Raw genomic sequence first — 15,165 nt, forward strand, 5'->3', positions numbered from 1 at the left:
TGGTAAGACTATATATTGGGAATAAAGTGAGCAGTTTTAGTCCCTTTAAAGGAAAGATATTATTTCACTGGGGGCAGTTCAGGGAAGGTTCACCAGGATGATCCCTGATATGGAAGGATTATCTTATGATCAAAGGTTAAGCAGGTTGGGACTCTACCCACTGGAGTTTAGCAGAATGCGATGGGATTTATTTCGGAAGGTCGAATTTGAATGCAGAATGCAGGGTTAATGGCAGGATTCTCAGCAGCGTGGAGGAACAGAGGGATCTTGGGGTCCCCGTCCATTGATCCCTCAAAGTTGCGACCTAAGTTGATAGGGTTGTAAAGAAGGCGTATGGTGTGTTGGCTTTCATTGGCAGGGGAATTGAGTTTAAGAGCTGTGAGGTTATGCTGCAGCTCTATAAAACTCTGGTTAGACCACAATTGGAATATTATGTTCAGTTCTGGTCACCTCATTATAGGAAAGATGTGGAAGCTTTAGAGAGGGTGCAGAGGAGATTAACCAGGATGCTGCCTGGGCTGGAGGGCAGGTCTTATGAGGAAAGGTTGAAGGAACTAGGGCTTTTTTCATTGGAGCGAAGAAGGATGAGAGGTGATGATGAGAGGCATAGATAGAGTGGATAGTCAGAGACTTTTTTCCAGGGTGGAAATGACTATTACTAGGGGGTATAATTTTAAGGTGATTGGAGGAAGGTATAGTTCTTCACACAGAGTGGTGGGCATGTGGAATGCGCTGCCAGCAGTGTTAGTGGGGTCAGATACTTGAGACTTTTAAGCAACTCTTGGATAGGCACATGGAGGATAATAAAACATAGGGTATGCAGGGTAGATTGACCTGAGTGGGATAATAGGTTGGCACAACATCATGGGCCGAAGGGCCTGTACTGTGCTGTACTGTTCTATGTTCTATGTTTTCCTTGAAACATATAGGATCCTAAAGGGGCTTGACAGGGTCAATGCTGAGGAGATGCTTCCCGTCACGGGACAGTCTAGGACAAGACAGCATAGTCTCAGAGTAAAAAGGGCACCAATTTAAGGCTGAGCTGAGGAGGAATTTCTTCTCTGGGAGTTGTGTCTGTTTGGAACTCCTTGCCACAGAGAACTGTGGGAGCAGAGTCCTTATGTATATCTAAGGCGGAGATGGATAGATTCTTGGTCTGTTGGGGAATCAAGGGTTATGGGGAAACGGCAAGAAAGGAGAGGTGAGAAGTGTCAGATCAGCCCAGGATCCTATTGAATAGTGAAGCAGACTCGAGGAGCTGAACCAGATGGTCCTCTTTCCAATTTTCATTCATTCTTGGAGATGTGGGTGTCACTGACGAGGCCAGCATTTATTGCTCTTCCCAATTGCACAGAAGGCAACTAAGAGTCAACTAAATTGCTGTGGATTTGGAGTCACATGTAGTCCAGACCAGGTAAGGATAGCAGTTTCCTTGCCTAAAGGACAATGGTGATATACCAGATTGGATTTTCCAACTATCGACAATGGATGCATGGTCAATTAGACTCTTAATTCCAGATTTTTATTGAATTCAAATTCTACCATCTGCCATCAGAGATAGTAGGAACTGCCGATGCTGGAGAATCTGAGATAACAAGATGTAGAGCTGGATGAACACAGCAGGCCAAGCAACATCAGAGGAGCAGGAAGGCTGATGTTTCGGGCCGAGACCCTTCTTCAGAAATGGGGGAGGGGAAGGGGGTTCTGAAATAAATAGGGAGAGAGGGGGAGGCGGATAGAAGATGGATAGAGGAGAAGATAGGTGGAGAGGAGACAGACAGGTCAAAGAGGCGGGGATGGAGCCAGTAAAGGTGAGTGTAGGTGGGGAGATAGGGAGGGGATAGGTCAGTCCAGGGAGGACGGACAGATCAAGGGGGCGGGATGAGGTTAGTAAGTAGGAGATGGGGGTGGGGCTTGAGGTGGGATGAGGGGATAGGTGGGAGGAAGGACAGGTTAGGGAGGCGCGGACAAGTTGGGCTGGTTTTGGGATGCAGTACGGGGAGGGGAGATTTTGAAGCTTGTGAAGTCCACATTGATACCATTGGGCTGCAGGGCTCCCAAGCGGAATATGAGGTGCTGTTCCTGCAAGCTTCGTGTGCCATCGTTGTGGCACTGCAGGAGGACCAGGATGGACATGTCATCTGAGGAATGGGAGGGGGAGTTGAAATGGTCCGCTATCGACTGGGAGGTGCAGTTGTTTATTGCGAACCGAGCGTAGGTGTTCCGCAAAGCGGTCCCCAAGCCTCCGCTTCGTTTCCCCGATGTACAGGAGGCCACAACGGGTACAGCAGATGCAGTATACCACATTAGCAGATGTGCAGGTGAACATCCGCTTGGTGTGGAAAATCTTCTTGGGGCCTGGGATCGGGGTGATGGGGGGAGGTGAAGGGGCAGGTGTAGCACCTCCTGCAGTTGCAGGGAAAAAAGTGCCTGGGGTGGTGGGGCTGGAGGGGAGTGTGGAGCGGACAAGGGAGTCATGGAGAGAGTGGTCCCTCCGGAAAGCAGATAAGGGTGGGGAGTGAAAAATGTCTTTGGTGGTGGGGTCAGATTGCAGATGGCGGAAGTGTCGGAGGATGATGCGTTGGATCCGGAGGTTGGTGGGGTGGTACATTAGGACAAGGGGGATTCTGTTTTGGTTGTTATTGCCGGGAGGGGGTGTGAGGGATGAGTTGCGGGAAATGCAGGAGACGCGGTCGAGGGCGTTCTCGACCACTGTGGAGGGGGAAGTTGCGGTCCTTGAAAAACGAGGACATCTGAGATGTTCGGGAGTGGAATGCCTCATACTGGGAGCAGATGTGGCGGAGGCAATGGAATTGGGAATAGGGGATGGCATTTTTGCAGGAAGGTGGGTGGGAGGAGGTGTATTCTAGGTAGCTGTGGGAGTCGGTGGGCTTGAAATGGATATCGATTTCCAGATGGTTACCAGAGATGGAAACAGAGAGGTTCAGGAAGGAGAGAGAGGTATCAGAGATGGTCCAGGTGAATTTAAGGTTGGGGTGGAAGGTGTTGATGAAGTGGATGAACTGTTCAAGCTCCTCGTGGGAGCACGAGGCGGTGCCGATACAGTCATCAATGTAATGGAGGAAGAGGTGGGGTTTAGTGCCAGTGTAGCTACGGAAGAGGGATTGTTCCACGTAACCTACAAAGAGGCAGGCATAGCTTGGGCCCATGCGGGTACCCATGGCCACCCACTTTGTCTGTGGGAAGTGGGAGGAATTGAAAGAGAAGTTGTTGAGGGTGAGGACGAGTTCGGCTAAGCGGATGAGGGTGTCAGTGGAGGGGGACTGGTTGGGCCTGCGGGACAGGAAGAAGCGGAGGGCCTTTAGGCCATCTGTATGGGGAATGCAGGTGTATAGGGACTGGACGTCCATGGTGAAGATGAGGTGTTGGGGATCGGGGAATTGGAAGTTCTGGAGGAGGTGGAGGATGTAGGTGGTGTCACGGACGTCGGTAGGGAGTTCCTGGACCAAGGGGGAGAAAATGGAGTCGAGATAGGTGGAGATAAGTTTGGTGGGGCAGGTGCCAAGTGGATGTTCACCGGCACATCTGCTAATGTGGTATACTGTATCCGCTGTTCCCGTTGTGGCCTCCTCTACATAGGGGAAACCAAGCGGAGGCTTGGGGACCGCTTTGCAGAACACCTACGCTCGGTTCGCACTAAACAACTGCACCTCCCAGTCGCGAACCATTTCAACTCCCCCTCCCAGTCCTCAGATGACATGTCCATCCTGGGCCTCCTGCAGTGCCACAACGATGCCACCCGAAGCTTGCAGGAACAGCACCTCATATTCCGCTTGGGAACCCTGCAGCCCAATGGTATCAATGTGGATTTCACAAGCTTCAAAATCTCCCCTCCCCGTACCGCATCCCAAAACCAGCCCAGCTTGTCCCCGCCTCCCTAACCTGTCCTTCCTCCCACGTATCCCCTCATCCCACCTCAAGCCCCACCCCTATCTCCTACTTACTAACCTCATCCCGCCCCCTTGATCTGTCTGTCCTCCCTGGACTGACCTATCCCCTCCCTAACTCCCCACCTACACTCACCTTTACTGGCTCCATCCCCGCCTCTTTGACCTGTCTGTCTCCTCTCCACCTATCTTCTCCTCTATCCATCTTCTATCCACCTCCCCCTATTTATTTCAGAACCCCCTTCTCCTCCCCCATTTCTGAAGAAGGGTCTCGGCCCGAAACGTCAGCTTTCCTGTTCCTCTGATGCTGCTTGGCCTGCTGTGTTCATCCAGCTCTACACCTTGTTATCTACCATCTGCCGTGACAGGATTTGAACCCAGGTCCTCAGAACATTACCCTGGGTCTCTGGATTAACAGCCTGGAGTTAATACCACTAGCCTACCTGCCCAAATGGTCACTACAGCAAGACACCTATCACATTGATGGACCCTCAACATATTTATTTCCATCCAGTAACTAAGTGTCACTATAACACCAAGATCAAACATTAGAGATTTTTCCATATGGGCTTTTGGGGCTTGGTGGGTAAATGTGATAGTTACTGGTTGCTCATGTGGAGGGTAGACACCAACCAGGTCTGTTTTGAGTCAAGGCTCCCAACTTATAACTTTTACATATTTCTACACTTGGACTGGAGAGTATGACCACTCAGTCAGGACACAGGGAATTCTTGGAGGTATCTGAAACAAAGGCAAAAGGTCAGTAATTGTACTCATTTGAGAACAGGAAGGAAAATAACCTGAATATCAGAAGCTAGGAATACTGCAGCAAGTAACTCACCTCCTGTCTCCCCAAAGGCTGTCCAGGCAGGAGCGTGATGGAATACTCCCCACTCGCCTGGATGAGTGCAGCCCCAACAACACTCAAGAAGCCTGACACCATCCAGGACAAAGTAGTCCACTTGACTGGCACCACATCTACCACCTTCAACTTTCACTCCCTTCATCACTGATGTACAGTGGCATCAATGTATGCCATCTACAAGATTCACTACAGTATCGCGCCAAGGCCCCTTTGTTGGATCTTCCAAACCCATGATTCTCTACTACCCTTAAGGACAAGGCATCTAGTTCCCCTCCAAGTGACTCACCATCCTGACTTGGAAATATATTGTTGATTCTTCAGTGATGCTGGGTCAAAATCCTGGAACTCACTCCTTAACAGCATTGTGGGTGTTCTCACACCATTTGGATTACAGTGGCTCAAGAAGACAGCTCACCACCATCAACTGCAAATTCGGAATGGGGAATAAGTCCCTAGCCAGGGACACCAACATCTCATGAATGAATAAAAAAGAATCTTGGGCAATAGCTGGAAGACAGCGAGCACGGACAATGGAGATGCAACTGCAAGTTGTGACAGGCAAAGTCAGGAATACCTGCTTGGAAAACATTCCAACCTGAAGCAAATGAACAATCTTTACATGTAATAAAATCCAATAGTTTCACTAGTTACAGGCTGGTAATAATCTAGGAGGGCTGCTCTTACCAATGTGACCAATTTTGGGATTAGAAAGCTTATCTGAGACCAAACTGGAGGCCAATTGGTGAGAATCCAGCTAGGAAGGATGACAGAAATGTATAGCACCGAAGGGAGATCTTCAGACCATTGTACCTGTGCTGGGCACTTTGAACGAGACATTTAGTTAATCCCAATCCCGTTCTGTCCTAACAGCCCTGTGAATTTTCTTTACCCATTTGAATGTTTATCCAATACTTGGTTTAAGGTTCCAATTGACTCTGCCCTTTCAAGTAATGCATCCTTGATCCATTCAAGCCTGACAGTTCGAGGGGCTTGTTCTAGTTCAGAAGCCAACTGCAGCTTTTCTGACTCCAGGTGAAAGAAATTCAAGCTGAATCCTGCTGGCAAAGGCTGAACAGAGGTGACCGCTGGGAGGAAGAAGGCTGGAGGGAACAGCCCAACCCCTTCCCTGAGCCTGTGTTTCCAGTTGGCCTCAGTAAAGAGGGCACCGGTAAAACAGAAACAGCAGGAAAAAGGAGAGGAGATACCTGGGATCCCACTGATAGCGGGGAGCAAAAGCATTCATAACCACATTTGAACACATTCTCCACTGGTCACAAGCTTGGCAGTGGGAGCCCAACGAGACAAGATAGTTACTTACAAATGAGACACAGGCTGCCAGCAAGAGGATCCGCACCAGTAGCTCTTCAAACTGCTCCAGCACAAGCTGCCACAGAGACTTCCCTGGAAAACATACAGGCATTGAAATTCATTAGTGGTGGATGGACTGACAGATTAGACATGTTTAATCAGTAAAAATGTGCTTTGTGTCAAATCAGGAAAACGAACAGGCAGCTTAAAAAAAAAAGCAGGGCGTATCATTCAAGGGTCCGAGTGTAGATAATAGCATCACATTTTTGCTCAGGAACACTGGACGGAAAAGGGATAATCTGCAAGATGTCTGGTCAGTGCATAGACACCTAATATTAGCTTGACAAAAATAACTGTATCACTTCAATGAGCCAGGGATCGCCCCTCTTAAATGAACCTCCAGTGGAGGGACTGCTGGACAGAGTTCAAATCATGAGGGGAACAAGTGGTGCCTCCCAGAGTTCAACAGCCAATGCCATTTACAGGCACGAGTCATACCGCAGGCATCATACCAGTTGGGTGAAATATTGCACGGTCAATGCCTTGGGAGAGGAGTGGGGTGGCTTGGGGGTGGTTACTTCCGTGTAGAAGGTCGTGAATCTGAAAAATAATAGTTTGGTTTGTGGAAAATAAGTCGGGAGCCTGTTAATCTGACAGCAGCTGAAGATTGCACGGTGTGGATGTGGCTGGAATTCCATCATGGTCAAATACTAACCAAATGGAACATCTGACAGACCATGTCATTTTTGCAAGACTTTCCTTAGTGTCTTTAAGGTTCTCCTCAATCGTGTGCCTGTCTGTCTGTGTGCCTGTGTCTGTTTGTGTGATAAATTAACTGTGGTGAGATTTCATGGACAAATTGTCCTGGCCCTTGCATTATTAACAAGCTCACCTCCAGGTTAAGGCTGGTGGCTAAACACATACAAGGAAGTATAAAGCACAAGTTGACAAATCAGTTTTTGCTCTCTTTTAAGTTTAAATTATTCAGTGCAGGATCTTTTTGAGCTAGTTGCCTTTATGACACTCAAGGGCATCCGTGTAATGATGTGCCCCCTCCCTCTCTATCTTGGCAGCACATGGCAGCTCCACAAAGCCCCACCCCAGGTACAACAGAAGGGGCTGAGCAGAGACCCACGGCATGTCGCGCTCCATCCAGAGTTGCCGTGGAAACGAGTGGCAGGGTCTGGAAGCACACAGCTACCTTCACACTGGCCTTGTTCCAAATAGCAGCCCTGACAGAGAATTAGGAGTAGTTGAGTCATTTCTCCCTTTTTAAATTCATGGAATTCCCAACAGTGTTTCTGGAACAATGTCATTACACAAACCGGGGTGGTACAAGGCAGCAGCTCACCATTGCCTTCTCAAAGGCAATTAGAAACAACCAATAAATGCTGGCATCGCCAACAACACCCACATTCCGAGGGAAACAAAAAAAAATCAAAAGTGTGTGTGTGTCTGTCTGTCTGTTCTGTGTGATTATGCTGTAGACCTCAATGCAATCATATTCAAAATAACCTGTTGGCACATGTCAGAACTTGGCTCCATCCACAGTTTGATCATCTGTGGGTTTTCAGTTCCCAAACAGCAGAAACTCAGCCCAGTTACAGCATGGTTAAAGACAGCTTATCAAACTAGCCAGGCTGTGCATGCACTGTGTGGCTCACTCAAGTACGCCTGTGCTACATGCAAAAACTACATCTGATTCCTGTACCTTCACCTATCACTGCCCCTAAACAAAACCATGACAGGAAACTAGCAGTCATTTTAGATTCTCCTGAGGCAGCCTTCCTACCATGGGGAGATTGTTTAACTCACAACTGCAATCAGAGACTTATTTGGTTAGTTCCACTTTTCCCCCAAAAGATGTGGAGAGATGGAATCCTCTAACGGCTCCACAATCGCAAACAGGCCGAACCAGCCATTCTACTTCAGTGCTGGTTTTAACTTGTTGGAGCAGAGGAGATTACTTTGTCAAGAGAATTCTGTTCTGTTGATATCATTCCTTCACTCAGCTACCACAATGATCTCCTTGTGTGTCACCAGGACAGCCTGCAGAAGACTGAAGTCTAATCTTCACCATAATCTGACCGGCTAGGACTCAGTCCAACGAGAACGAGTCATTAGCCCATCGGGGAAAGAGATTTTTTTAATTATTTTCTGCTCAGTGAGATATCCTCAGTGAGATAGATGATGGTCATCAAACAGAAGACAGGAAGGCAACGTGGACATTAAAAAAATCATCAGAATAGACGTTTCCAAGGTTTCTGAAGGAGTTAAGGGAGCAGCAAAGGAAGGGTCTTAACCTGGAAATCCAAATCACTGGTAGAGTGACTCGTAATGATGGAGGGAGTAAGAGGTCAGTGTCAAAACTGGGAAGCCATGCAGCAGAGTGTGCTGCCTTGGGGCAAACAACACTGCCAATATGATATGGTATGTTGACTATATGTTATCCCATGTAACATATACACCAAAGACTGAGTTATTATTGAGACAGATGTCTTGAAGTTTATTAAGAACACTAGCAATTTACACTGTTATAGTATCTTGTTCTGTGTTTTTTGCAGTTACAAATACATGACATGACTGTAACATACAAAGCTGATGGACTGACTACACAATACACTGTCTCCATTTCATGAGTACTGACGGTGAGGTGGGGCCTTTATACTGGAACATCATACATCGTGATACCATCTAACTGTGTCAATGATCCTCCACCTTTCTGGGATCTTGGCAACTTGATGTAAAATCATGGAGAAGCAAAGGGGAGGACTGAAGGTTTAGAGGACAATTCACAGGCGCAGACGATCTGCAGGACAATTGTGGGGGAGTACAGAGACAACAAGCAGAATAAATAAAGTCATAGAGAAATCTAAATTTTAAAGGAGTGAATCTACAGTTTGGGGAGAGGATGTGGGGTGTATTGACTCAAGGCTTGTTAGTGATGGCAGAGGTCACCTGATTAGGGGTTTGAATTGGATAGAGGATAGAAAAGAGGTGAATTGGTCAAAAGAGAACATCCTGACATTGGATCAGATTGTGGAATTTAGCTCAGGATTTTCATTTGGGTACAGACAGCCCATGAAACTGGAGATATTCATTGTCAATTCTCTCCCCTATTTATCATATTTATGTGAAACTCCACCGTTTGTTCAAAATAAGTTGTTCATATTTATCTTTTCCTTACAGCACAATAAAAAAACACCAACGCAGACTAACAAGCCATCGCAAACGCAAAGCAATTTTTTTAAAAAATCAGTTAATTCAGAAAGGGAAAGTCAATATTTACCTTCTTCTGCTGGCAATTCTGGTTCAGATGCATCATGGAAGAGAAAAAGAAAAAGAATAAATTAGTCAAATCAGTAAAACAGTTGTTGTCTGAGGACTAAGAGAGAGTTTACAATTGAGGGTCTCAACCTATTAGGAGCTTCCAAAACATTTATTTATCCAACATTCAGTGCCAAGAATTGAGAACAGTGCCCAAAAACACACAGGTGACTGCCATACTTGCTGCAAGTTAAACCAGTTGGTGGTCCAGTTATATTAAAATGCAAAAGTGGTGGGGGTACCTGAGGAGCCAATCAGTACCCGCTGGTCCTACTGAAAGGTTTTACTGTATGGAACAAAGTTGTTCATTTAAACACAATTCTCCACCACTTCACTGTTTAAAAATCTCAACTGGAGCACTGAAGTGCCATGGAGCTTCTGTATTCATCACTCCCCCCACACTAAATAGAATGCAACCTGACCCAAAACCAACTGAGCAGGGAGAGAGTTCAAATGAACAAGCTGGCATTTTCATCTCAATTCTCACAACTACAGGGTGTCTTGTGGAATGGAGTCACTGCTGTAATATTCAAAGTAATTTACTCACAGCAACATAATATGATAAAGACCAGGTAATCTGTTTTCATCATGTTGACTGGGGATAAATATCCACCAGGATACCCTTAACCTTAACAACCATTATAATAATTGTTCTTCAATATAGTGACACGGGATCTGTCCATCTGTAGAGAAAGCAGACGGGGTACTGACAGATCCTCCAACAGTGCTGCACTCCCTCTGTACTCCAGCAGGCTTGCTAGACAAGATAGGAAAACCCACAGCTTGTGTGTCTTGGAGGCAGTGTTTCATTGGTGAAACTTAGACAGCATTTTAAAATACTATTTTAAAAAAAGTGAATAAACAATACACCAGAACTGAAGCACTCGCATAAAGGAAGGTGTAAGCTTAGGATATTTTAATGCACAGAGCTGCAACAGGTTCAGGAGTTATACATACGGGCTATGCAGGGCAGAGTTAAGTATCAAACAGTTCTTCGCCCAGAAGATGGGCCATAGTTGAAGTAGGATGTTATTTTATGTAGAGAGTGTGTAGTCTGTCTGAGGAGCCTGAAAAACAGCTCAACTAAAGTTCAGATTGTATAAAATTGATATGAAATGCAAGGTATTGCAAACAGTGATAATGTAGCCTGTGGACTAGTCACCCAACACCCAGGTTAGCCAGCAGTTTCACTAACTAATTTTTGCCTAATGGGCTTTGGGCTTTCCATCCACTTAGTCTGCCTCCTGAAGAGATCCAAGCACAATGCTCCAGGCATCAGGAGTGTGGGAGAACAGGTCTCAGTGAATCTGATGGACATTTCCTGCTCACCTTTCAAAACCTGTGAATACATTTGTGCTTGTGCAGCTCAGCTAATTTGGACAGTTCTGCACATACACAAACTAATTTTGAAACAAAAGAATTAACCGGCGCAGACCTGTGAGAGTCTACTTGTTTAAGTGTGAAACGGGACAGGTCTTTTTCAGTTAACAGTGTGTTTGCTTCCATAGTACAGCTCTTCAAAGACCGATTGAGGAATCCATCCAAGATGAGAATAACAGTCATTGAAGATGGAGATTTGTTTCAATATTCATTCATTTAAATGCTTCCTAATTCGCTAAACATTCAAGGACAATGTAAACATGCTTCAAACTGATTTATGAAACTGGATAAACAAATGAAAGTTCAGACCAAACGATAGACAGGACTGTCTCTCGGGTCTGCTGGATTAAGACTTATATGGGCTCTGCTTTAGCATGAGGATTGTGTAGCACATGATATAGTTTATCTGTCACAATTTGACAAATGAATACTTGATCTATGTTGCAGGAAATGCAAAACATCTTCAAAATACATCCAAAGCTAATATCTGCCCTCAACAATCTCTGACCCCATAGGGCCACCCCTCAGGAGCATTTCTTCCAAATGAGCTTTTGCACACGCTCTGAATTGGCAAAAGGGGCTGTTTGGTTTGATTAATCCTCTATATCTGAGTTACGACCAGGTGAAACACGCCCTTGCCATCCTGGAAATGCTCACCTCAAATGTTTGGACCAAATCCTCCTCACGTGGTCCTAATTTATCTGTGTTAATGTTTGCCGTCTCTATAAATTAATTAATTAGAAGATTGAAAACACAAAGCTTCTGAAGTGATTCCTAAATATGTTCCATTCACAGGACATCTACACACACCATCTAGGTACAACCATCTTCAGCTACTTCAATGGCCTGCCCTCTATAAGGTCAGAAATAGAATGTTTGCTGATGATTGTACCATATTTAACACCATTCACAACTTCTCACATGCTGACACAGTCCACGTCTGCAAGCAAGACCAACACAGCATTCACGCTGGAGCTGATAAGCAGCAAGTTAACAGCCATACCACAAACAGTGCGTCAGGCAATGACCATCACCAGCAAGGGAGAATCTAACATTCTCCCCATGACATTCAATGGCATTACCATCACTGACTCCTGTCAAAATGTCATGGCTGGGTACTGGACAATGAACAGATGAGGACTTAAACCAGACAAGTGCAAACAGATGAACATTTATCAAGTAAAAACCAAAAGAAGTGCAAATGCTGTAAATCAAGAACAAAAACAGAAGCTGCTGGAAACGCTCAGCAGGTCTGGCAGCATCTGGTTCTGAAGGTTCTGAGGAAGGGTCCCCGGAACTGAAACGCTAACTCTGATTTTTCTTCAGAGATGCTGCCAGACCTGCTGAGTTTTTCCAGCAATTTCAGTTTCTGAATATTTATCATGTACAGTTTGGCAGGTCTCCATTACAACCTTCTCTCCTCAATTCAGCACGTTTCCACAAGGTATGGCATTACCCACAACACTGATGAAAGTCCAGCCTCTAATATAACGGCTATTAACCCCTTTGGCTATAAATCCCCATCATCAACTTTGCTGATGACAAAAAAAGAGACTTAGCTGCACCAGCCAAATAAACATTGAGGCTACAAGAGAAAAAATAGTGCTGGGAATTCTGCAGCAAGTAACTCACCTCCTGAACTCCCAAAGTCTTTCCACCATCTACAAGGCATAAATAAGCACTAGCATAGACTTCCTTGTGTAAGTGTTGCTCTTACAGTACTCAAGAATTGCAACACCATTCAGGAGAAAATCGCCTGCTTGATTGGAACGCCATTCGCTCCCTCCACCACCAGCAACAAGCTGTACCATGTACAACTCACCAAGACTCCTTAGACAGCACCTTCCAAACCTCTATGATCTAGGACAAGAGCAGCAGATAGATGGAAACACCACCTGCAAGCTCCCCTCCAAGCCTCATACCATCCTGACATGGAAAAATATCACCTTTCCTGCAGCATTGCTGGGTCAAAATCATGGAACTGCAGTGGTTCAAGAAGATTGCTCATCACTACCTTCTCCAGGGTGATTTAGGATAGACAATTAATGTTGGTTCAGACCATGATGCCTACATCCCATTGACAAAGTGGAAAAAAAAGTATATTTCACCTTAGCACCACTGAATTATCCTGCAAGACCATCAGAACAAAATACAAATCATTACCTATTAGCAACTCTGGGCAGCTGAGCAAAGACACAAGGGGATAAAAGCCCTGGATCCCAGGACAAAAGAGAAACATATTTAATAAGAGAGTGGTGAGACTATGGCATCTGCTGGCACAGGGAGTGCACAGAGTAGACTTGCATTTAAAGGAGAGCTAAGAGAGCATGAAGGGCAAGTGAACAAGAAACTGCAAGCTGTTGCTGAGCTGAACTAAGCTGCGTGAAGGAAAAACACCAGTCAATCCCAGTAGCTTGTACAGCCCATTTCCATGTTAAAAACACTCAATAATTCCATGAGTTGTGGTCAGAGGTTTGTACGAAAGAAATAAATGAGCCTGCTATAGCAAGGCAAATACGATAGCAAGCATTAGATGTTCAACATGAGCACAGAGACCAAACATCTGACAAGTACATGGCTGGCTCCCAGCACTTCCCTCTGGGTTAATAGGCTGATACAATTGAATGTTATTAGACACAGATATATGTGGTTCCTTATATACCAATTAAAAATCTAGTGAGCAAAATTAACAGTTCAAATTAACTCAAATGGAGGCAAGTTTTTTTTTTATTGAAGATGGACACAGTTATTTAGTTTCAGTGATGGAGTGGTCTAAGAAAATGCCCAACACCAGATCAGCAGTCTGCTGACAGGAACTCACTCCATTGTTATCATGAGCCATCCCCTGTTGCATCATGCATTTTGGTGGTGGTGGTGTCTGCCTGCATGTATGGTTGCACAAACTCAACTCGTCTGATAAATGCCAACCTCAGCCACCGTTCCTTCAACTGAATTTGTTGCACAGAGTGTTAATCTACTTTGTTCAATTGATTGAAGGAACGTCTGTTGCCGATTCTTTGCAAAAAATGGTGTGGATACACAAACAGCTGTCTTCTGGTACACCCATCACTTCCTTCACCTCACCATTGACGGCCACTACTGGAATTCCCACTCCATCAGTCTTTTAAGAAGCTCCCCTCCTGACCAAGCTTTTGATCATTGACACAGATGTGTTAACTAATGTCTCACTGCCATTTTTGAAATGATGACTCCATGAAATGCCTTGGAAAAGGCTATCCAACTTTAGGGGGCATCACAATGTATCATAACCCAACCCTCATCAACAATCCAGATAAGTGATTCTCACCTGCAGGTCACTTCAAAGCAATTAGCAGTTGGGAGTATTTTCCCATTTCTCCCAGGAATACTGTGTCCAAATGCAGCAGCCATCAGACCAATAAATGCATAGTGGCTATTCAAACTGGAACATTCAGGTTTGTATACAGCAGCATCAGAGTGCAATGCCCACGGCAACTTTAAACACTCCAAACAAGCTTTCACATAGACAAACACTGAAAACTCAACATCAGTCCAAGAAGGGACACTGTACTACTGACGATGGGGAGTCAACCAATGGTTCGGGATTAACCGTGTTGGTTTTGTCCTGCTTCTTGTGTACAATTACAACAGTGTTGTAACTGTCCTGGAACAGCTTAGCCAGGGGAGCAGCAAGTTCTGGACCACAAGTCTTCAGTACTATTACCAGAATGTCAGAGGCGGCATGGTGGTTCAGTGATTAGCACTTCTGCCTCATAGCGCCAGGAACCCGGGTTCGATTCCAGCCTCAGGCAACTATCTGTATGGAGTTTGCACATTCCCCCCGTGTCTGTGTGGGCTTCCTTTGGGTGTTCTGGTTTCCTGCCACAGTCCATAAAATGTGCAGGTTAGGTGAATTGGCCATGGTAAATTACTTATAGCATCAAGGATGTGTAGGTTAGCCATGGGACATGCTGAGTTACAGGGATAGGGTCAGCCTACTTCCACACTGTAGGGATTCTATGAATGTTGTCAGATCCCATACTCTTTGTAATATCCACTGCCTCCAACTATTTTTTTTGAAATAACACATGGAGTGAATCGAATTGGCTAAAGTCTGGTATCTGTAATGCTTGGGACCATTGCAGAAGGCTGAAATGGATCATCCACTTGGCACTTCTGGCTGAAGATTGCTGCGAAAGCTTCAGCCTTATCTTTTGCACTGATGTGCCAGGCTCTTCCATCATTGAGGATGGGGATATTTGTGGAGCCTCCTCCTCCAGTGAGCTGTTTAATTGTCCACCACCATTCATGATGGATGTGGCAGGACTGCAGAGCTTAGATCTGATCCATTGGCTATGGGATCACTTAGCTCCGTCTATCATTTGTAGCTTATGCTGT

The 15,165-nt window shown here is 45.5% G+C and overlaps 1 protein-coding gene across 2 annotated transcripts in view; it reads right to left on the bottom strand.

Annotated features, from left to right (window-relative positions):
• atp2a3 (ATPase sarcoplasmic/endoplasmic reticulum Ca2+ transporting 3) overlaps positions 1-15,165 on the bottom strand; it is a 172,855-nt gene that overhangs the window by 127,655 nt on the left and 30,035 nt on the right. For both annotated transcript variants that reach the window (XM_048612471.1, XM_048612472.1), the window contains exons 2-3: positions 9,371-9,388; positions 6,092-6,174 (exon numbers count right to left, since the gene is read on the bottom strand). In XM_048612471.1, coding sequence (XP_048468428.1) covers positions 6,092-6,174; positions 9,371-9,388 — 101 coding nt within the window. The remainder of the gene's footprint in view (positions 1-6,091; positions 6,175-9,370; positions 9,389-15,165) is intronic.

The sequence above is a fragment of the Rhincodon typus genome, chromosome 26 (assembly GCF_021869965.1).
Source record: "Rhincodon typus isolate 14 chromosome 26, sRhiTyp1.1, whole genome shotgun sequence".
NCBI lineage: Eukaryota > Metazoa > Chordata > Chondrichthyes > Orectolobiformes > Rhincodontidae > Rhincodon > Rhincodon typus.